Here is a 23,945-nt window from a genome sequence, read left to right on the forward strand (position 1 = left end):
AGGAGAAGACTTTGCTGCTGGGTAATAAGAGTTTAGGATGGCCAGCATATCTTGACATGTCCTGGGGGCTTAGAAGGGAAATTGATATGCAAGCTGTGGGTTCATTGGCAGAACTGACAGGTGGAGCCTGGGATGAGAGCAAAAATCCAGTATCTCACCCACTAGCTGGATGACTGAGCCTGCGGGCAGCTTCCACTAGCCCCCCCAGACCTCAGGTTCAATCATCATTGGGGTAAATCCACAAAAGGAAGCAAGGGCCTAAGAGACATGTGTCACCGCAGGACTCCTGGGAGGGCCTTCAACCAGTCAGCATCCCCACATGATTCTCTGCTTTCTTCCTCGGGGTCACATCTCTCCCCTTGTCTCCAGTATCCTCTATGTCTGTTTCTCTGGCTGCACAGGGTCCCAGCGTTGGGGCCCTCTAGGACGCTGCGCGAATCGGGCGGGGCTCCCGGCGCATGCGCAAACGGCATACGGAAGCCCGGAAGGAGGGGAGGGGGGGGCGGTGGTTCAGGTTTCTCGCGGAGGTGGTAGGGACGCGGCTGTTGCTGGCACCATGAACCCGCTGTGAGTCGCAGGCTGCACGGCGCGGGGGGAGGGGGGAAGCAGAGGACGACGCGGTGAAGTTCTCCGCCATGAACCTGAGGGGCCTCTTCCAGGACTTCAACCCGAGGTGAGGCGGCGGCGTTGACAGCGCCTTTTGGATTCTGGGCCGAAGGCTCGGGCACAGGATGGGGCTCCGGGAGTCCGGGCTGGGAGGCGCGGCTGCCGTGATGCTTTAGCCTGAGGACCCGGACTTCTACTCCAGCCTTCTTGCTGGTATGAAAGGCTCTCCGGGGAAAGCAGTCGGCCTCGGAGCAAATCTGCCCACTTCCTTCTCCCGCACCAACTGGAGCCACCCAGCCATGGCCCCAGGCGCAGGGCCCAAGCCCCGTTTTCTCCGAGGGAGTCCCCCATTTAAAACTGCTTACCCTTCCTCATAGGTAACCCAACTTCCCTGTCTCGGTTCCATCCTCTCTCCTTCCTCACTGCCTGTCCAAGGGCCATCTCACTTGACCAGGCACCCCTACCCCCTGCCCCAGCTGTTTCCTCTAGTCCTGTCCGCCCTTGCTTGAGGTGTTTTTTTTTTTTTAATTTATGCCCATTTCCTTGTTTGTTTGCTTATTTGTTGATGTGATATCTGATACGATATCGAATTCTTAGAGTCGGTGTCAGGTTCTGGTAGTACCTTACATAATACCTTTGGAGGCGAACCTGATCCTATGTATTTTCTCATCATTCTTCACTATAAGTTTACTTGCAGGAAGTAGATGTTGCTGTCCTTATTTCCTAGATTGGGAACGCCCAGTGAACAATGTAGAAAAAACACTTGCTAAAGATTCAAGTATCTGCCCTTGCACTTACCCAACTGTTCTTTAACTCTCTGTTCCCTCTGAGCTGTGAGCTCCAGGAAGTCGAGATCACCCCTTGCTGATCTTCACTGCAGGTGCTTCTCCTTCCCCTGGCACTTAGTAGGCACATATAAAATGTCTGTTTAACTAAACTGAGCCAAAAGACCTGAATTGGAGACCAAGCCATATATAATGAAGTGATTCTCTGCCTTTTTGGTTCATCTGTAAAATAAAGGGTTGTCCTAACTGATCTCTTAATTCCACTACTTTGGGAACATCGTATTTCCTTTATTTGCAGGTGGGAAGGCATGCACATGCGCTCAGTAAAGCATTTGTATGCTAGGTACTATGTTATGCACTTCAGATGCTGGGCAATCCCAGTTTGGGGTTGAGGAAGGGCATGTAAACAGATGATTTACTGTACCGTGCAGTCGTGCAGTAGTGAACTATATGAGCCAAGTGGAGACCATTATCTTGGCTGCTTTGGGGGATGAAAGAGAATTTGGGAGTATAGTCTCCTTAGGGAAGGTGACATTTACACTTCCTAAGTGCTCTTATTCCTCTTTAATTTCATTTTTCTGGTCTGGAGTTCCAGAGTCTCCATCACAATGAAGTCATTATCATTTCTGGCCTCGAAGACACTGCATAGAGGAATTTATCTACAGTAGGGAACAGAAAACTAACTGTAGTGCCTTCCTTTGCTGTTCCTAGGAGTTGATTGGTCTGTAGAGCTACAGGGGTGGTGCTGCAACTGTATATGCTTTGTGTACCTTCTTCATTGTTTGAAGAAGGTGATAAGAAAGATAAGTAAAAGCTGAATTGTTTTGTGTCCTTGGGCAACCCACTTATCTGTCTGTATGTGTATAATTTTTAAGCTGGACAGTGAGGCTGAATTAATGATTGATTGCAGTAGTTTAGGAAAAGAAAATTCCATGGCATGTTTCCATGGTGGCAAAAATTCAGAAGTCACAAGTAACTGTCTCAAGTGATCTAACAAGGATAACAGAGTTTCTGAATAAAAGCAGTGCCATTTTTGCCTTTAGCTTTGTATTTTCCCCAAACACTAATATGTGAAAATTATCATGGGATACTCTGTATCTAAATAGATTTATAGTAATCAACATATTTATCAGTACTTTAATTATACCTGAATTAAAATGCATCTGTACCTGAAAAGTTTAAAGGTCTTTTTTTTATTGTTTCATTTTCTTGATTCACTGTTATCAGTGGGAGAGATCTGTGTTACAGATATTTCAGTAAAACTTTGGCTGAGAGTGGTGGCACATTCTTGTAATCCTAGTACTTGGGAGGCTGAGACAGGAGGATTTTAAGTTTGAGACCAGCCTCAGCAATTTAATGAGGCCCTCAGCAACTTGGCAAGACCCTGTTTCAAAATAAAAAAAATAAAATAAAATTGGGCTGGGGCTGTAGCTCAGAGGTAGAATGCCCCTGAGTAGTTCAATCCCCAGTAACAGACACACACACATAGACTGAATATTGGCAATTTAAATTTTTACACTAGTCAAGTTTTATGCATTGTGGACACACCTCACTTTTGGCATTGTGCTTTAAATCTTGTTCCAGGCTGAAAAAAAAAAAGCCTCCTGGACAGCTAGAGAGTAAAGTAAAGAACATGACATGGTATTTCCTTGTACTAGAACCTCAGATCTTGGTGCTGCTGAATTGCTCCTAGTATGAGATTACAGGTGTGCACCACTACACGGGGTTCACAGATTCTTTTCTGGTAATGGGGTTTAAACAGGCTTTCTACCTCCCAGGTAAACCCCCAGTTCTATTTAATTTTTATTTTGAAATAAGGTCTTGCTAGATTGATGAGAGTCTCACTATACTTACTGATGCTGTCCTTGAACCTGCAATCCTCCTGTCTCAGCCTCCCAAGTACTAGGATTACAAGTATGTGCCACCACACATAGCTCACAGATTTTTATTTTAAAAAGCAGGCTCCTGATCATCAGTATGAGTGTTTTGTTAGTACTCTCATTAAAGTATTCAGTTACCCAAATGACCATTTATCTGTTGTTTGTCATGTCAAGCCACCTATAGTAAAAAAAAAAAAAAATCTGTCTTGAGTTTATTGAGGTTATTAGTAATAACTGTGACTTATGGAGCTTGAGATATCAGCCACATTTTAGAGAGTTTTAGAGCATCTGTGCCTTTCCTAAAGTTGCATAGGCAGTAAGGGGCCAAGTCAGGATTCTAATCTATCTCAGTCTCCTTCTGAAGACTGTGCTCTTCCCCTCATGCCAAGGCATTTCACTAGTTTAATGATGGCCCCCTCCCCTATTTTAGAATAGGTCTAATGTACTAAGGAAACTTCTATTTATAAGTGATAAAACAAAACCTTATATGGGAGATTATATTGTCAAAGGAGTATTATTTAAAAAGTTTCTTGGAGAAAGGGCACACCATACACACACACACACACACACACACACACACACACACATCTATTTTATTGCTTGTATTGTTACTCATCTAGAATTCCCTTTTGGAGTCAGTTTTACGAATCATATAAAAAATCTGTCTTATTGCATTATAATCATATACCATTTTGAACCAAGATAGTGCCACCTAGTTTGATTACACATCTTATTCACTAAACTTGGCTCCTGCTGGCTTTTGGCAGTTTCCAAAAATCAAATTCACTCTCGGTGAAGATTTGGCATCATTTAGGATACTCAAAGGAACAGACTGCAGGCTCTTAAGGAGCCTTCCAAGAGGAATGTTTCAAAGATGGTTTGAGCAGTAACATACTGGAATTGTGCATAGCCTTCCATGGGGGTTGGTTAAAAGAGACCAGTCTCATCTGAATGTATAATTTCTGGTTTTGAAAATATTCCTACTTGATAACTACACACATATTTTTCTTGGTTGTGAATTCTTTGAGGGCCAGCATTTTGAGACACTGAATCAATGTGCTGAAAGGATGAATGATTTGGAGGCATGAGCCTGGGGCACTCACTCTTCACAGGCTTACTACCCAGGACCCACCTTGCGTCTACTCCATAAATAACAGTACAGTGTTCTTTGGCCACTATAGCCAAGGCTCAGGCAACTCCATATGTGTCTTAGGCTGATGCTACAGGAAGCATAAACCGTAAACATTGGCAGTATCCATGTGATATTAGTTTTGTAGTCCTGCAGAATGTGAGAGCTCGGCAGGTTTGGCTTCTTCCATCTGGATTTCAAAAGATGTATAAGGTTACCTGTAGGTTCAGGCAGAATCCTGCCAAGGGGTGAAACTATTGTGAGAGTCCCCATTGTAGTGGTGCTGAGAAGAAATATGAGGTTGGAAGTGGGTTTGTTAGAGAGTCCTCACTAGGGAAGTACCTAATAGGTGTACCATCATGTACATTCACAAACATATCAAAATCAATCACTGAACCAAACATGAGAGAGAGGGGAAGAGTGGGAATTGGGGAAGGGCTAAATGAGTGATATATGTGTGCATATATGACTTTACCATTTGTACCACATTAAGATGTATGACTGCAATGCACCAATAGCAAAAAAGAAAAGAAAAAAGAGAAGGTTTTCACAGATGCCAAGCAGGTGCTGGCACAATTCTTTTTGGCGTAACAGCCTTTAGAAGTCAGAGCTGAATAAACTTTTATTATTAATATATTACCCAGTATATGGTATTCAATTATGGCAATGGAAGACTCACTGAGGTCCAATTAGAAAAATAAACTTTAGCTGGGCATGATGGTGCACACTTGTTATCCCAGCTTTTGAGAGACTAAAACAGGAGGATCTGGGTTTGCAGCCAGCCTCAGCTACTTAGTGAGGCCCTTCACAACTTAGTGAAACCCTGTTTCAAAATAAAGAATAAAAAATCAGGCTAGGTATGTAGCGCAGAGGTAGAATGTCCCTGGGTTCCATCCCCAGTACCGCAAAAACAAAAACAAAAACAAAAAAGAAAGAAAGAAAGAGAAAAAGAAAAAATGGACTTTAGGAAGTAGTGGTTAATTCTAGAATATCTAGTAGAACAGCCATGTTCTCTTTTGTAGATAATTAAGCAATCTATTATTATTATTACTTTTTACTAGAGCTGATACTACAGCTGGAACCCAGGGGCATTTTACCTCCAAGCTATATCCCCAGCCCTAGCTTTTAGTCTTTTTTTGAAGTAGGGTCTTATTGAGTCTTGAAGGGCCTCTCTCAGTAGCTGAAGCTGTCCACAAAATGCAGTCCTCCTGTTTCCGCCTCCCAAATGCTGGGATTACAAGCGTGTGCCACCATGCCTGGCAGCAGTCTATTTTTTATATCTGAGCTCTGGTTCAAATGTTTCTTAAAAAGAAAAGAATCCAGGTATTGTGGTATATGCCTATAATCCAAGTATTTGGGATGCTGAGACAAGAGGATTGCAAGATCAAGGACAGCCTCAGCCACCTAGCAAGATTTAGCAACCTAGAAAGACCCTAATTCCAAACAAAAAAATAAAAAGGGAAATGAATTTCAAAGTAGCCAGAAAAATCTCACCAAGGGCTATATGAGTGTATATTTCACTATCCCTATGAATTATACATTACAACATAAAACTATAATGTACCAATAAAAGTATAAAAATAAATAAGAGCTGGGTGTGGTGGTACATGCTTTTAATCCCAGTATTTGGGAGGCTGGGATAAAAGGATCCTGGTTTGCTGACAGCCTCAGCTACTTAGTGAGGCCCTCTGCAACTTAGTGAGGCCCTGTTTCAAAATAAGGAATAAAAAACAGGGCTGGGGGTGTAGCTCTCTAGGTCCCATCCCCAGTACCACAAAAATAACTAACTAACTAAATAAATAAATAAATTTATTTCACTATATTTTTGAAGTATCTTTCTCTTGCCAATCAAGCTTGGTATTTACTGTTTGCTATGTCATCTGTGTCCTCTTTTGGACTTGGTTCCAAAATGTATTGGTAGAGTTGAGATATTATTTTTTCTCCCAAGTAAAAGAATATAAATTACATATATGTGTGTAAATGTATAACATAAAATGCATAAATTATACATAACTGTAAATATGCAATATATATGAATTTGCCTATAATTTTTTTATTTTCAAACAGGATCTAAGTTGCTGAGGATGGTTTCAAACCTGCAATCTTCCGGTCTCAAGCCTTCCAAGTACTGGAGTTATAGGCTTATACCACCATGCCCAGCTTACTTTTATTTTTTAATTTGCATATTTGGGCTTGTTTTTCCCCCCATAAATTTCTTTGATAGAAACTCAATTAGTAAACATCTATCCATTCTGTGAATGATACAGCCTCCCCAAAATTAGTTCTCTTGTGCCTGAAGCTTTATAAACATTGTAAAACAAGGATGGACCTCTCCCAAAATGGTAAAACTGTTGAACATAGAAGCCAACACATCAATTCTTTTTTTAAAGAAAAACCTTCATTTACTCTTTGTACAAATACATCAAATACATAAGGACTAAACTATCCGTCGTGCTGCATAAATATACAAAATTATTATTTGTTAATTTTAAATAAATTTATTTTTAAAAGAAAAATAAACCATGGAAAGAGCTAGAGAAAAAATATTCAGTTAGTTTTCCCTTTGATTCTTTTTTTTTCTTTGAGTTTTGCTTTGGCAGGAGCCCACGCAGGCATTTTGGTGTTTTAGTTGTGTTTCAGTAATATTTTAAATGTTCTTTAATGGTGTTGTGTTTCATCCTTAATTTACTCATTATTTAAGGAAACTAAAGTTTAAAAGGAAGAAAACTAACATTGATTGAACATTACTTGCATAATGCCAAGCCTTGCAGCAAGTACTTTACTATTAAAGTGCTTTACTAGTAAAGTGCTTTATTCTTATTATTACTGATAAGTTTATTTAATCCTTACCTCAGTACTCTCCAGTAGAGGAATATTATCTGCCTTTTTTTCATGAGGAACATGAAACTCAAAGTTTACACAGATATTCTCATCAACTTATCAACATAAATAATACTTAATAAGTCAGTGCTGAAAAAGATCCATATGAATAGGTAATTTTCAGCCTTTTTTGTTAGTTTATTATGAAATGTATAGAGTTTCTACCTCTAGTTTCTACAGAATTCAACCTACTTTACACACTCATATATGCCTTCTGTCACTATTTTGCTCAGAAAATCTCCAGTGATACCCTATTGCCTATTAACAGATTCTAAGAACTATAACTTGAGAATCAAACCTCCCTAGCATTTTACCCCAGCCAGTCTTGTGTGTGTGTGTGTGTGTGTGTGTGTGTGTGTGTGTGTGTGTGTGTATGTATTACTAGGGATTGAACCTAGGGACATTCAACCTCTAAGCTATACCCCTAGCTATATAATTTATTTTTTATTTAGAAATTGGATCTCATTACATTGCAGAGGGTCTCTCTAAGTTGCTGAGGCTGGCCACAAACTTGTGATACTCCTATCTCAGCCTCCCAAGTACTGAGATTACAGGTGTCCACCACCACACCTGGCTTCCAGCCTGCCTCTTGCTTTTTCCCTCAAACACCTTTTTCTCATGTCTTTCCAGTGCCCCAACAATTGGGATTTATAGAACATACACTGTGTGTCAGTCTATTGAGAAATCAAATCCTGCCTATGACTTTTAAAACTCTTATTCCCTTTGTCTGGAATTCCCCATCCCCAAATTGTGTCTAGACTGTACCTTCCTTCCCAGTTTTCCCAGAGGAATAATCTCCCAGATCCACCAATTTGCTATGACACGTAGTTACTTGTTGTTACATTATCGCCCACTATTTTTTTTTTGGTAGTACTGGGGTTCCTGGAAACCCTTCTACCTCTGGGCTACACTCCCAGACCTATTTTTATATTTTTATTTGGAAACAGGGACTCTTAAGCCAGCGAGGCTGGCTTCAAACCTGTGCGATCCTCCTGTCTCTGCCTCCCAAGCTCAGGGATTACAAGTGTGTGCCACCATGCCCAGCTCCCCTACCATTCTTGTTAGTCTTTGAGCATCAGGAGAGAAGAAAGTATTTTTCTTCTTTATTTTATGACATTCCACACATTTTAGCCACTCGAACACCATTTTAAGTTTTAAATTAGATATGTGTTTATTGCTGCTCCTGAAAAAAAAAAAATATATATATATGTAAAGAAGTTGTGAATCCGGATGTGGTGACACATGCTTATAATCCCAGCATTCAGGAGGCTGAGACTGGAGGATCGAAGTTTGCAGACAGCCTCAGCTACTTAGAGAAGCCCTCTGCAACTTAGTGAGCCCCTGTTTCAAAATAAAGAATAAAAAATAGGGCAGGGATGTAACTTGGAGGTCGAATGCCCCTGGGCTCCATGTCCAGATCCACAAAAAAATAAAATTGTGTCTTCCATCTTCCTATCCTCCCTCCCTTCCTTCCTTCCTGGGATTGAACACATAGGCATTCTATTTCTGAGCTGCATTCCCAGACCTTTTTATTTTTTTATTTTGAAACAACGTCTCACTAAATTGCTGAGGGTCTTGCCAAGTTGCTGAATATGCACCACCATACCCAGCTAGAAATTGTGTTTTCTTATCCTACTAATTCTCATTATAACTATACTATTTTATCTACTTAGTGTCCATTTCCATATTTTTATAGAAAATTGTCTACTTTATTTGTCATGATTTAATAGCAGCAGGTACAGGCCAAGAATGAAAATATTTCTTGTGTGAGTGTGTAGTACTAAAGATTGAACTCTGGTACTCTTATGTCTGAGCTGCATCCCCAACCTTATTTAGTTTTATTATTTATTATTATTTTATTTATTTTTATTTTATTTATTTTATTTTATTTTATTTTTTGCAGGTCTGGGGATGTAACCCAGGGACATTCTACCTCCGAGCTACAGCCCTGCCCTATTTTTAATTCTTTATTTTGAAACTGGGTCTCACTGAGTTGTAGAGGGCCTCACTGAGTAGCTGAGGCTGTCTGTGAACCACGATCCTCTGGTCTCAGCCTCCCCAATGCTGGGATTAGAAGCGTGCACCACCACACCCAGCTTATTTTTTTTTTTTAAATTTTGAGATGGAGTCTAAGTTACTTAGTGTCTGGCTAGATTGCTAAGGTTAGCCTCAAACCTGGGAGTATCTTGTGTCAGCCTCCCAAATACTGGATTACAGTTTTGTGTAACTATACCCATTTCCTGTATTTTCAAAGAAGGTTGTCAGATTAATCCCATGTTCTATGGCTATGTGGTTTATTCATTATTTAGGCTTTTCCTTTCAGACCTTTTAGTATTTTAATGCTTTTTTGCTTGAAATATGTCACAATAGTAAAGCATTTGTCTTGTTCTCATCCCAGGGTGATAAACCTTGTCATCTCAGATTTTTCTTTTAGTTCCTAACTTCAACAATGGTTCCAAGTGTGACTTCTCAATGCAACAAATTTAGAATTCATTTCTTAATCCAGTAAATGATCTTTTAAAAAAAAACAGAGCTATGGTAGACAAAATAATGACCTCCCCCATATATACCCACACCCTAATCCTGACAATCTGGGAATATATTCCTTTACATGGCAAAAAATATATTAAAATAGCAGGTGACATCAGCTGACCTTAAAATGTGGAGATTACTCTGAATTCTTTTGCTTTGCTGAACCAAATAATCACAGGGTTCTTAAGTGTAAAAGAAGGAAGACAGCGGGGTTAAGATGTAGTTTATTGTAGAGTGTTTGCCTAGCATGTGGGAGGCCCTGGGCTCAATCCCCAGCACTGCAAAGAAAAAAAGATGGAGACAGAATAGGAAGTTAGAGTGATTCAGTTTGAGGAATACTTAATTCTCCATTGCTGACTTTGAAAATGGAGGAAGAGGCCAAGCACTAAGGAATGTGGCTGGGAAAGTCAGTGAAACATTGTCTTCTAGAGCCTCCAGAAGGAATGTAGCCTTGCTGCTACCCTGAGGTTAGCCAAATGAAACCAAGATTGGACTTCTCATCAACAGAACAATAAGATAAGTTTTTGCTTTTTAAGACACTTAAGTTTGTGGTGATTTTGTATGGTAGCAGCAGAAGGTAAACATGAGAGCATTCAACCCTTTCTAACTCTAGTAAGTGAATCATAAATTTTATTTTATACTATTATTTGTCCTTTTTAAAATTCATCTTGTTTTCTTTTTTTCTTCTTTTTACTTAATAGACAAAATATTAATTCCCCTTTAAATTATATCAAAAGCCATAAGACAATGACTTTTCTAACACAAACATTTCAATACTTCTATTTTCATTATTTTCACTACTCTTATTGGGCAAGAAAACTCTCTTTTATAGAGATTAATAAGGTCTTTTTTCTCTTTGGTACTAATGATTGAGCCAGAGGCATTAAATCTCAGAGCTATACCCCCAGCCCTGTTTTATTCTGTATTTTGAAACAGTGTCTCACTAAGTTGCAAAGGGCCTCACTAAATAGAGGAGGCTGGTAGCAAACCTGGGATTCTTCTGTCTCAGCCTCCCAAGTACTGGGAATACAAGCATGTACCACCATGCCCAGCTAAGAATAATAAGTTTAATTTACAGTGTTTATCCTCCATCAATTTTTTGTTTATGGTCAAAAACTCCTTCCTGATGTAGTATCTTTCTTTTCTTTTTTTTAACCTATGAATTCTATTTCTGTTATTGTCCTTGTATTTATTAATGTTTCAGTTTAATTATTTCTTTTAAATATTTTGTTTTTAAGGCCATTGTTTTGGTAATGATATTTATAGCCACAAGCTTTGGTTGACAAACCAATTTTGATTTTCTAGATTTTGGAACACCACCTCTGCTTTAAGGCAGAAAAAAGTTTCTGTGTTCTTTACGTACTATATTTGTGATGACTCCACTCTATTAGCTTGTGAATCCCTGCCCCCCCCCCCACCAGCACACAAGCCACTTTCTCCAAGGTTTAAGAAACAGTCATTCTTAATCTTGGCACCTTTCAGTCTTAGCTCTATTTTTCTTTGTAGCTTCTTATAAAAACCTTCATTTTGTGTATTAATAATAATACGTAGCCGGGCATGGTGGCACATGCTTCTAATCCCAGCATTCAGGAGGCTGGGACCAGAGGATCGCGGTTCATAGACAGCCTCAGCTACTTAGTGAGGCCCTCCATGGCTTAGTAAGACCCTGTTTCAAAATAAATAATAAAAATAGGGCAGGGGGTATAGCTCAGAGGTTGAATGTTCCTGGGTTCCATCCCCAGACCCACAAAGTAAATAATAATAATAATAATAATAATAATAATAATACCTAACATGTACTTAATCCAGTGTTTATCAGATATCCACAGATTTCCTGGAAGACCTTGATATACTTTCTAGGGGTCTGAAAGGTCAAAATTATTTTCATAATAACGTTGTCATTCTATGGCTTTTTATCTGGTTTGACAGTCATCAGTGGTGGTGTGGACACCGTAGTGGTCAAATAGCAAACACCTGAGCATGACTCAGGGTAGTGCCACCCATTGTACTAATTGTCATGAGATTCTTCACTGCTACATATTTGCAGTTTGAAATGCCAGCTTCAGAAGCACAAAAATACTAGTTTAATTTTGACCCCTAAGTACACATTTAGTTTAACAGTCCAAGTGATGAGATATGAAGAACACATAAAGGCTTCCTGCTATAAACTAATGTCCCACAGTTCACTGAAGTAGAAATACTTTTGTGCTTAAGTTGTAAACTGCTGTTTTCATGGAATGTCATTTTTATTCAGAAGAACAGTTAGCAGACAAGACTGGTTTTTTGGCTTAGAGTATTTGGTAGGCATCTTTTTTGAAATGCCAGAAGTAAATCTACCACTTCAAGTAAAACAATTCATGGCATTTTTGCACATATTAAAATTTGAGCTTTTGTGGTTTCCCAGAAACCAGTTTTAAAGAAAAAAAAAAAAAAAAAAAAAACTTGTGTCTACCACCATGAACTTAATGACCTCACAGAACGTAAATACTTGATGAAGCAAGTGGATATAATAAATGCTATGATGTTTGGTGTTGCATAGTAAAATGTGCCTCCATGTAGAATATCTTCATCAGTGAACCAATTTTCCCAGTGAAACGACATGATATTACAAAAACATACAGGGATAAAAGAGTAATTCAACGTATAAAAAAGATCAGTAGATTTTAATGTAGTGAAATACAAAAAGTTCATTAACAAGATTTCAGACTTCACATTGTAGTTAACCTTTAAGAAACTATCACTTATAGAGCTGGGTGTGGTGACGCATGCTTGTAAACCCAGTGCTTGGGAGGCTGAAACAGGAGGATCACCCAGGTTCAAAGCCAGCCTAAGCTACTTAGGCTTTCAGCAACTTAGTGAGACCCTATTTTCTAAATAAAGTATAAAATAGGTATGGGAGTATAGCCTGGAGGTAGAAAAGCCTCTGGGTTCCACCACCAGTACCACCAAAAAAAGAAGAAACTACTACTTGTTGAGTTGTAGTGTTCTATTGATGAATATCTACTATTTGGGGTTTTTTTTTTCCAATGGCTATTAAGAGTAAAGTTACATGCTGTGGAAATTTAAATACAAGCCTTTGTGCTGTCATGTTTCTCTTTTTCTTGGGTAAATACTTAGTTGTGGGATTGCTCAGCCATAAAATAAGTACTTAATAAGAAACTGCTAATGTGTTTCTAATATGACTACTCTTTTCTGTCCCCACCAACATATATGCAAATTCCAGTTGTTTCACATCCTTCTCAGCACTTGTCAATCATTTTAATTTTAGCCACTCTAGTCACTGTAATTTTATCTCATTGTTGTTAAAATTTGCACCTTTTTGTGATACTGGATTTTGAACCCAGGGACATTCTACCCCATTTCTATTTGTGTGTGTGCATGTGTGTGTGTGTGTTTGTGTGTGTGTTTGTGTGGTACTGGGAATCCAACCCAGGGGCATGCTACCTCTGAGCTATATTCCTAGTGCTATTTTGTTCTTTATTTTGAAACAGGGTCTCACTAAGTTGCAAAGGCTGATCTTAAATCTGCGATCCAACTATCTCAGCTTCCCAGGTCCAGAGATTAAAAGTGTGCACATCACCTGGTGTGGTGGCGCACATTTGTAATGCCAGCATTTGGGAGGCTGAGATAGGAGGATCTGGGTTTGCAGATAGCCTCAGCTACTTCATGAGGCCCTTTGAGACTCAAGTGAGACCCTATTTCAAAATAAATAATAAAAAATAGGGCTGGGGATGTAGCTTGGTGGCAGAATGCCCCTGGGTTCCATCCCTAGTACCGCCAAAAAAAAAAAAAAAAAAAAAAAAAAAAAAAAAAAAAAAAAAAGTGCACTACCATGCCTGGATTTTTTTGTTGTTGTTGTTGTTCTTTATTCTTTTTTTTTTTTTTTTAGCTACACCCCCAGCTCTACTTTTATGTTTAATTTTGAAACAGGATCTCACTACGTTGTGAAGGACCTCATGAAGTTGCTGAGGCTGGCCTCAAACCTGTGATCCTTCTGTCTTAAGTTTCCCAAGTACTGGGATTACAGGCATGTGTCATCATGCCCAACTGTAATTTGTACTTTTTAATGCCTGAAAATACTGATCATCTGTTAATGCGTTTATTTGTCTTTAGTATATTTTCTATGATGGTCTATGTTTTCCTATTTTTGGCCATTTTTAATTGAGTTGTTGTTTTTTTAGTTGCAAACATCATTTCAATAAACTAGATACAGATATTTTGTCAAATATCTTTTCAGAATGTGTTTTCCTACTTAGTGGTTTAACTTGTAATTTTCTTAATTTTATCTTTTTAAAAGTAAGAGTTTAATTTAAAAAATTCTGATTTTGTATCCCATTTAAGAAATCTTTGCCTAACTCTGCATTGGAAATATTTTTTTTTTATTTTTCATTGGTGCATTGTAATCATACACCTTAATATAGTACAAGGTGTTGGAGGCATACATGTACACATTACCCAATTATCCCATACCCAGTTCCCGCCTCATTCCCTCACCCTCCCTCCTCATGTTTGGCTTAGTGATTGACTCTGATATGTTTGTTAATATACTTCATAAACATTAGAGAATTCCCCTCTCCCCACCTCCCTTCCCCTCAGGTCGCTTTATTTGATCATTTATAGTATTGCCTTATTCTTCTAGAGTTTGTCCTATGACCCATTTTCTCCCTAGCTTTTATATATTAGGGAGAGCATCCAATTTATTTGTGTGTGTGTGTGTGTGTGTGTGTGTGTGTGTGTGTGACTGACTAATCTCACTTAGCATAATGTTCTCCAGTTCCATCCATTTCCCTGTAAATGGCAAAATTGTGTTTTTCTTTATGACTGAGTAAAATTCCATTGTGTACATATCGAATATTTCTGTAATCCATTTATCTGTTGATAGACATCTTGGCTGGTTCCAGAGTTTGGCAATTGTGAATTATAAAGCTATGAACATAGATTCGCATGCATTAGTTTGGTAGTTTGGTTTCCATTCTTTAGGGTAGATACCCAGAAGTGGTAATGCTGCATCAAATGGTAAGTTTGTTCCCATTCTTCTGAGGATCCTCCATACTGTTTACCAAAGTGGTTGCACTAATTTGCAGTCCTACCAACAATGTTTTAGATTTACCACTTCTCCACATCCTGGTCAAAATTTGTTGTGTTTTGAATGATTGCCATTCTAGTTGGAGTTAGGTGAAATCTCAGGGTAATTATGATTCACAGCTCTCAGATTGCTAATGATGATGAACATTTTTTCATGCATTATTGGCCGTTTGAGTTTCTTCTTTCATGAAGTGTCTGAATAGTTCATTTGCCCATTTTTGATTGGGTTATTTGTTTTTTTAGTGTTGAGTTTCTTGAGTTCTCTGTATATTCTAGATATTAGTCCTCTATCAGAGGAGTAGGTAGCAAAAATCTCCCATTCTGTTGGCTCTGGGTTGAGGTTCTTGATAGTATCCATTACTGTACAGAAGCTCTTCAGTTTCATGCAATCCCACATATTGATCTGCCTTTTAGTTTCTTGTGCCTTTGGGGTCTTGTTGAGAAAGTTTTTACCTATGTCTGTGTGTTGCAGTGTTGGATCTATGCCCTCTTCAAGGAGCCTCAAGGTCTCTGGTCTAATTTCCAAGTCTTTGATGCATCTTGAATTGACTCTTGTGCAAGGTGAGAAATTGGGGCTTATTTTTTTCTATAGATGGTTAACCAGTTTTGCCAACACTGTTTGTTGAACAGGCTCTCATCTTTCTAATGTATGTTTTTGGCCCCGTTGTCAAAAATCAATTGGCTGTAAGTCTGTGGACCTGTTTCTGGGTCTTCTATTCTGCTCCGTTGGTCTATGTATCTGTATTTGTTCCAGTGCCATGCTGTTTTTATTACTATGGCTTTGTAGTATACTGTAAAGTCAGGTATTGTGATTTTTCCTGCATGGTTTTGTTGTTGAGAACTACTTTGGCTATTCTGGGTGTTTTGTTGTTTCAAATGAATTTAAGGGCTAATTGTTCTATGTTTGTAAGGAATGTTAATTTAATAGGTATTATGTTGAATCTGTAGATCACTTTTGGAAGTATGGTCATTTTTATGATATTTATTTTGCCTATCCATAAACATAGAAGATCTTTTCATCTTCTAAGGTCTTTTTTATTTTTCCTTTGTTTTATATTTTTTGTAGAGGTCTTTTACCTCCTTGGTTAAGTTTATTCCTAAATATTTTATTTTTTGTAGGATACCCTGAGTGGTGGTGTTTTGTGGATTTATTTCTTAGTGGATATATAGTTGGTATACTGAAAAGCTTCTGATTTTGTATCCAGATACTTTACTGAATCTGTTGGTCAGTTCTATAAACTTTTTGGTTGATTTGTTGTGTCTTCTAAGTATAGCATCATGTCATCTGCAAATAGTGAAAGTTTTAGTTCTTTTTTCTTATTTGTACTCCTTTGATGTTCTTATCTTGCCTTATTGCTCTATCTAGAGTCTCAAGTACTATATTGAAGAGAAGTGGTGATAATGGACATCCTTGTCTTTCTCCTGTTTTTAGGGCTAATTCTTGCAGTTTTTCCCCATTTAATATAACATTGGCTTTGGGCCTTTTGTAGGTTGCCTTTAGGATACTGAGGTATGTTCCTTCTTTTCCAATTCTCTGCAGTGCTTTTAGCATAAATGGATGTTGAGTTTTGTCAGATGTTTTATCAGTATCTATTGAAATGATCATGTGATTTATGTCTTTGGTTCAGTTTATGTGATGAATTACATGGATTGATTTTTGTATGTTGAACCAGCCTTATATACCTGGGATGAATCATACTTGGTCATGGTGTATGATTTTCTTGATGTGGATTTGAATGTGTATTGCTAGTATTTTGTTTAGCAGTTTTCCATCCAAGTTCATCAATGATATAGGTCTGTAATTTCCATTCTTGAGCTGTCTTTATTTGGATTTTGTATTAATGTGATGTTGGCTTCATAGAATGTATTTGGGAGAGTCCCATTTCTCTCTATTTTGTGAAATAGTTTGAGAAGTATCGGGATCTGCTCTTCTATAAAGGTTTTATAAAATTCACTTGGGAAGTCATCTGGTTTTGGGCTTTTATTCAATGGTAGTCTCTTTATTGTTGATTAAAACTCTTTGATTGATATTGGTTGGTTTAAATTTTCTATATCTTCTTGACTCAGTTTAGGAAGGTTCTATTTATGGAGAAAGTTATCAATTTCTTCCAAATTTTCCACTTTTTTTGAGTATAGTTTTTCAAAGTAGTTTCTGGTAATCCTCTGGATTTCTATACTGTTTTCATCTCTTATCTTAATAATTTGGGTTGATTCTCTCTTTTTTTAAGTTGGCTAGTGGTTTATTTATCTTGTTATTTTTTTGAGAAACCAGCTTTTGTTTTTGTTTATTTTCTGTGTTTTTTATTCCCTATTTCGTTGATTTCTGCTCTGATCTTAATTTCCCTTCTACTGGCTTTGGGGATAGATTTTTCCTGTTTTTCAAGGGCTTTGAGGTGTGTCATTAGAATATTTATTTGGTGGTTTTCTGTTCTTTTAATGTGGGCATTCAGTGCTGTGAGTTTTCCTTATAGTGCCTTCAAAGTATCCCAGAGATATTGATATGTTGTATCTCTATTTTTGTTTGTTTTTAGAAATTTCTTGATTTCACCCCTTATTTTTTCTATGACTCATTCTTCATTCAGCATGTGGTATTCTGTCTCCACATGGGTCTTCTTATAGTTGATTTCTAATTTCATTCCATTATGGTCTGAAAAGACACAGGGAAGTATGTCATATTTTTTGAATTTGCTAGTGCTCACTTTGAGGCCCAGGATGTGATCTGTTTTGGAGAAGGTTTTATGAGCAGCTGAGAAAAATGTTAACTGTGCTGTAGTTGGTTAGTATATTCTATATGTGTCCGTTAGGTCCATTTGGTTGATGGTGTTTTTTAGGTCTGAAGCATCTTTACTGACTTTTTATGTAGAATATTGGTCTAACATTGTGAGAGGGGTGTTGAAGTCTCCCAATATTATTGTATTGGGACTTATGTATGACTTAATGTCACAAAGAGTTTGTTTTATGAAAGTAGCTTGCAACTATATTTGGGGCATAAATGTTGACTCTCGTTATTTCTTCTTGTTGTATGTTTCCTTTTTCCAGAAAAAATGATCTGTTTTGTCTCTTCTAATAAGCTTGGGCTTGAAGTCTAACTAGTCTGATATCATAGTAACTACTCCTGCTTGTCTTCGAGTTCTGTTGTCATGGATAACTTGATCTAAGCCTTTGCTTTTAGTTTGTTATTGTTTTTCCTTGTAAAGTGTGTTTCTTGGGGCAGCAGATAGATGGATTCTGGTTTTTAATCCATTTCCCAACTTATGTCTTTTTATCTGGGTGTTGAGGCCATTTATGTTCCGTGTGTTTGTTGTGAGATGGTTTTTCATTCCTACCATATTGAGATTTAACTTCTGTTTGAGGTAGTGTCTCTTCTTCTTTTCTCAGTTGTTTGCTAAGTGGAAATTATTTCTCTGGTTCTGGCATGTATTACTTATTTCTTCTTTGGAGTTAATCTCTGAGTATTTTCTCTAGTGTTGGTTTGAAAGACATAAATTCCTTCAGCTTCTGTTTGTCTTGGAAGATTTTTCTCTATCTAATTTGAGGGATAGTTTTTTGGGGGTAGGAAATTTTTGGCTGCAAGTTTTTTTCTTTCAGATTTGGAATGTTACTCCAGGCCCTTCTGGATTTCTGGATTGGTTTGGGAAGTCTGGAGTGAATCTAATTGGTTTGTCTCTGAATGTCACTTGGTCTTTTGTTTTTGTTGCCTTTAAGATTCTCTCCTTGTTTTCTACATTGGTCAGTCTGACTATTATGTGGTGTGATGAACCTTTTCTTTGATCTTGTCTAAAGAGGGTTCTATACGTTTCCAGTACTTGTGTATTGACCTCTTACTCTGTGTTTGGAAAATTTTCTGATATTACTTCTTCGAAAAGATTGTTGATCCTTTCAGTTTTACCTTGTATTCCCTCTTCTATGCCAATTATTCTTAGGTAAGGTCTTTTAAAATGGGCCCATATTTATTCATTGTCTAATTCATGTTATCAAATTGTTTTTTTCTAAGTTATATACTATGAATTCATTTTTGGAGTGATCATCTTCTAAGAGTGAGATTCTATTCTCCATGTGATCTAATTGATTGTTTATAGTTTGAATTGATGTTTTCACTTTAATGATTGCATCCTTTATTTCTTTCAGACTCTCTCTAAATTCAGAAGTCCTCCATTATTTTTACAGTTACATTCCTGGCTTGACATTCTGGAGATCTATGCTATCTGTGTGTTAGGTTCTGTTATTGTTTTGTGGGAGCTAATTGCTTCTTTGTTATTTCTCCTCCTCATGCTTTCAGAAGTTTGTATCTGTTGCTTGTGGTTGTTTTCTCTGAGTCCCTAAGTTGCAGCTGTTATATTCAAGGACAAGTTGTGTTGTATTCAACAGTGAAGGTTGAGTGAGGAGGGAAATGAAGTTGTAAATTCAAGAACAGGATAAAGCCACAGATAGGATCAAATAAAATGGGAGTATGATTTTGGTAAGGTAGTATATAAGAGATATTAGAGATATTGACTATGTAGCAGTATTCTAGTAACCAATGTAGAGTTTCTGGTATAGTGATATGAAGTGGGTTTAATACAAGACAAAGAAGAGAAAAGAAGAAAGGAAAAAAGAAAAGGGATGGAGAAAAGATAGTAGGTATGTACAAAGGAAGAATCTTGGGAGAGGGTTTGGAAGAGAGCAAACAAACATGCAACCCTACAAATATATGAATATTCAACACACTAGGCCTCTGTAGTGTTTCTCTGTGCAGAAATCGGGTACCACAACACCTTTCCTGCTGCAAGCCTGGTTCTTTTCTCAGTCTATGCAGATGGCCGGTATCAGTGGGGCGGACCTAGTGTTAAGAGTAGGTCAGTCACCACACTTTCCACAGATGTAGAGTCTTGGTCTCTCCCTGCCTGCATAGGTGGCAGATGGTTCTGAGACCAAACTCAATGTAAGAGTCATTGTTCTCCACAGCTAGTGCTGGGCTGGTCTAACCTCTCCCTGTTCAACATAATTGGGTGGTCTGTGGTGATCCTAGAGATCCTACTAGTTGGATCTAGTGTTAAGTATTGGTCTCCCCCCACACTTTCCATTGATGCAGAGCCTGAGTTTGTCTGAGCCTCTGCTATGTCCAACAGCAGTTTCCACCCCCAGGTTTGCCGGGTTTAATCGCAAAGTCTCAGATCCAGGGAGTTTATCGTGGCTGCATGAGTCCTTTGGGACACCATGCTGGGTGTTCTCCCGCAGGTATGATGGCTTTACTTAAGGTTTTGTTGTCTGGATCTCTGGAGAGTATGGTGAGCTCCACCACCACTGCTGCATTATAAACCATTGTTTGCATAGGAGGGACTGATGGCTTACAATTCCGATGATCTACAGTCATTTACTTCAAGTCCTCGGTTGATTTCCTTTTCATCTCTGGAGTTGGGTGCAAGATGGCACTGCTGTAGTGCCCGCGGCATCAAGGCGGGTGGTTTTCTTTTCTGCTTTCCGATCGGTCTTTAGTTTTTTCCTGCCAACTTTTACTTTGTGTGTGTGTGTGTGTGTGTGTGTGTGTAGTTATGGTGCTTTCTGGCTTTTGTAAGAACATTATTTTTAAGGCAATGGAGAAATGGAGATTGGGTGTCAGCAGTACTGGTATATGCTACTTCCCTCGGTTATCATCTTCCCACAAATAGTTTTTAATATGTGTTTCAGATGTTTAGTAGTTTGGGGTAAGCTGATCATGGTGCTGCACACTTATAATCCCAATACTTGAGAAGTTGAGACAGGTTTATCAAAGGTTCATAGCCAACCTTAGCTACTTTGTGAGGCCCTCCACAACTTAGTGAGACCCTCTTTTAAAATAAAAGAATAAAATTAATCTGAGTGTATAGCTCAGAATTAAAATGCCCCAGGGTTCCATCCACATTATCACAAATAAAAACAGTTTGGCGTATTACATTTAAGTCTGTGGTCCATTTTACATGAAATTTTCTGTGTATTGTTAGGTTAAAAGTCAAGGGAATGCGCACGGGGTATGCCATCCGGGCCCTGGGTCACAGGACTCTGGGTCCCGGGCCAGACCGCGCGTAGCATGCCAGACCCCTGGAGAAACTGTGCCCAGTGCCCTGGCTCTGGGCGGGGGTCGCGCAGGGCACGCCAGCCGGGGAGTGACCCGGGCCCCACGTGGAGTACTACGGAGCATGCTGGACCCATGTGGAAACCGGGCCGGGTCACAGTGCTACTGAGTGCCTGTTCCCACTATCTCCTCAAACCACACATACTGTCTTCTCTTATTGAGAAAAAAAGAAGGAAAAGAAAAAGAAAAAAGAAAAATATCAGTGAGGGGTTAAGAAGGCCATTGAGGATGCCAGGATACTGGAAATGCAGACAAAACTTAGCCAAATGCACTGGAAGTTATGGAAAAATTCCCCGTGAAGGAGGACTGCTGTTTCTCTATATTGTTAAGAATCTTGGACATCATCTGTAAGGAGAGAGTTTAGCGGAGACCAAGGAAAAAGGCGGTATTGAAAGCGGTCTCCACGATGGCGGTGGAGACTTGTATTCAGGAGAAGCAGAAATCAGATCCTACCAACCTTATTTTTTTTTTTTTTGAGAAATTACACCAAATGTCGAATGCTACCGTCACGCATGCTTAGGAACACTGGACAACATTCAGAGTGGAAAAGGAGCTTGGGAAAGATTTGAAATGGTGGAGGCAGTGGCAATGGTAGTGGCCAGTACTCAGGGGAGGCAAAGATCTGATGGATTACACCTGGAACCTTTGAAATAATAACCCCAGAGGCAGAATGCTACCACCACGCACCCTCGAGAACGTGGGACAATTGGTTGGGCAAAGACAGTGCTCGGATTGGAACCTGCCGAGGGTTGAGGCCAGTGATGGACACAGCAAAGCTGGGATTGAAGCCTGCCGTGAGGCAAGGCCGGTGCTGGAGCCTCCGAGGCCGGGATCGGAGCCTGCCGAGGGGTTAGGCCGGTTCTGGGGCCAGTGAGGCCGGGATCGGAGCCTGCTGAGGAGTTAGGCCAGTGCCGGGGCCAGCAAAGCCGAGATCGAAGCCTGCCGTGAGGCAAGGCCGGTGCTGGAGCTTCAAGGCAGTGACAGGAGCCTGCCGAGGGGTTAAGCCGGTGCCGGGTCAATGGCCAACATCGGAGCCAGCCGTGAGGCAAGGCCACTTATTGGGCCTCTGAGGCCGAGATCAGAGCCTGCCGAGGGGTTATGCCGATGCTAGGGCCAGTGAGGCCGGGATTGGAGCCTGCTGTGAGGCAAGGCTGGTGCTGGGGCCTTCAAGGCCAGGATCGGAGCCTGCCGAGGGGTTAGGCCGGTGCCAGGGCCAGCGTGGCCGGGATCAGAGCTCACCGTGAGGAAAGGCCAGTGGTGGGTCCTCCAAGGCCTAGATTGGAGCCTGTCGAGGGGTTAGGCTGGTGCTGGGGCCAGCAAGGCCAGCATCAGAACCTGCCGTGAGGCAAGGCCGGAGCTGGGGCCTCCGAGGCCAGGATAAGAGCCTGCCAAGGGATTAGGCCGGTGGTGGGGCCAGCAAGGCCGGTGCTGGGGCTTCTGAGACCAGGATAAGTGCCTGCCGAGGGGTTAGGCCGGTGCTGGGGCCAATGGCCGGCATCGGAGCCTTCCGTGAGGCAAGGCTACTACTGAGGCCTCCGAGGCCGGGATCGGAACCTGTCGAGTGGTTAGGCCGGTGCTGGGGCCAGGAGGCTGGCATCGGAGCATGCCATGAGGCAAGGCCGGTGCTGGGGCCTCCGAGGCCGAGATCGGAACCTGCTAAGGGGTTAGGCCAGTGCCAGGGCCAGCATAGCCGGGATCGGAGCTCACCGTGAGGCAAGGCCGGTGCTGGGGCCTCCAAGGCCGGGATCTGAGCCTGCCGAGGGGTTAGGCCGGTGCCGGGGCCAGCGGCTGGCATTGGAGCCTGCCGTGAGGCAAGGCCGGTGCTGGGGCCTTCGAGGCTAGGATAAGAGCCTGCTGAGGAGTTAGGCCGGTGCTGGGGCCAATGGCTGGCATTGGAGCCTGCCGTGAGGCAAGGCCACTACTGGGGCCTCCGAAGCCGTAATCGGAGCCTGCCGAGGGTTTAGGCCGGTGCCGGGGCCAATGGCCTGCATCGGAGCCTTCCGTGAGGCAAGGCCACTACTGAGGCCTCCGAGGCCGAATCGAAGCCTGCCAAGGGGTTAGACTGGTGCTGGGGCCAGTGAGGCCGGCATCGGAGCCTGCTGTGAGGCAAGGCCGGTGCTGGGGCCTCCGAGGCTTGGATCAGAGCCTGCCGAGGGGTTAGGCCTTTGCTGTGGCCAGCAAGGCCGGGATCAGAGCTCACCATGAGGCAAGGCCAGTGCTGGGGCCTCCGAGGCCGGGATCGGAGCCTGCCGAGGGGTTAGGCTGATGCCAGGGACAACGGCCAGCATCGGAGCCTGACAGGAGGCAAGGCTGCTATTGGGGCCTCCGAGGCTGGGATCAGAGCCTGCTGAGGGGTTAGGCTGGTGCTGGGGCCAGCGAGGCTGGGATCACAGCCTGTCATGAGCCTAGGCTGGTGCTGGTGCCTCTGCGGCCGGGATCGGAGTCTGCCGAGGGGGTTAGGCCAGTGCCGGGGCCAATGGCCGGCATCAGAGCCTGCCGTGAGGCTTGGCCAATGCTGGGGCCTCTGAGGCCGGGATCGGAGCCAGCTGCGGGGTTATGTTGGTGTCCGGGCCAGCGAGACCAGAATCAGGGCCCCCCTTGAGGCAAGGCTGCAGAAAATATATCACAGAAAACAAAAATCAGACGCTTCCCCTAATCAGCAAAAACTAGGAGGAAAGGGGCAACAGGAAGAGGTCAAGCTATAGAAAGGGCCCTATAGTGAAGCAACTAAGGTGACCAATCAGATGGTATGGAATAGGGGAGGATGGAGCCTCTTTAAAACGCAGGAGATACATAAACAAATGTATCAGAGTTAATCACCAAATAAGCATGGTATCGAGGGAGGGGGAGGGAGTGGGATGGGGGCTGGATGAGGGCTAATTGGATGATGTGTGCTTGTATATTCTCTCAAGTCTTGTATTCCAATGTGATATATGATTCAATGCACCAATTAAAAA

The 23,945-nt window shown here is 41.0% G+C and overlaps 1 protein-coding gene across 3 annotated transcripts in view; it reads left to right on the forward strand.

Annotated features, from left to right (window-relative positions):
• Nucleotides 1–632: 632 nt before the first annotated feature.
• Nucleotides 633–23,945, forward strand: part of TMEM185A (transmembrane protein 185A) — a gene marked incomplete at both ends in the record, with an annotated part of 54,143 nt that continues 30,830 nt past the window's right edge. For 2 of the 3 annotated variants that reach the window (XM_080719315.1, XM_080719316.1), the window contains one exon: nt 636–673. In XM_080719315.1, coding sequence (XP_080575441.1) covers nt 636–673 — 38 coding nt within the window. Of the gene's footprint in view, nt 674–23,945 lie in introns of all 3 variants that reach the window. The other variant, XM_080719317.1, reaches the window with a different exon arrangement.

This window comes from Muscardinus avellanarius (genome assembly GCF_963383645.1).
Source record: "Muscardinus avellanarius genome assembly, chromosome: X".
Lineage (NCBI taxonomy): Eukaryota > Metazoa > Chordata > Mammalia > Rodentia > Gliridae > Muscardinus > Muscardinus avellanarius.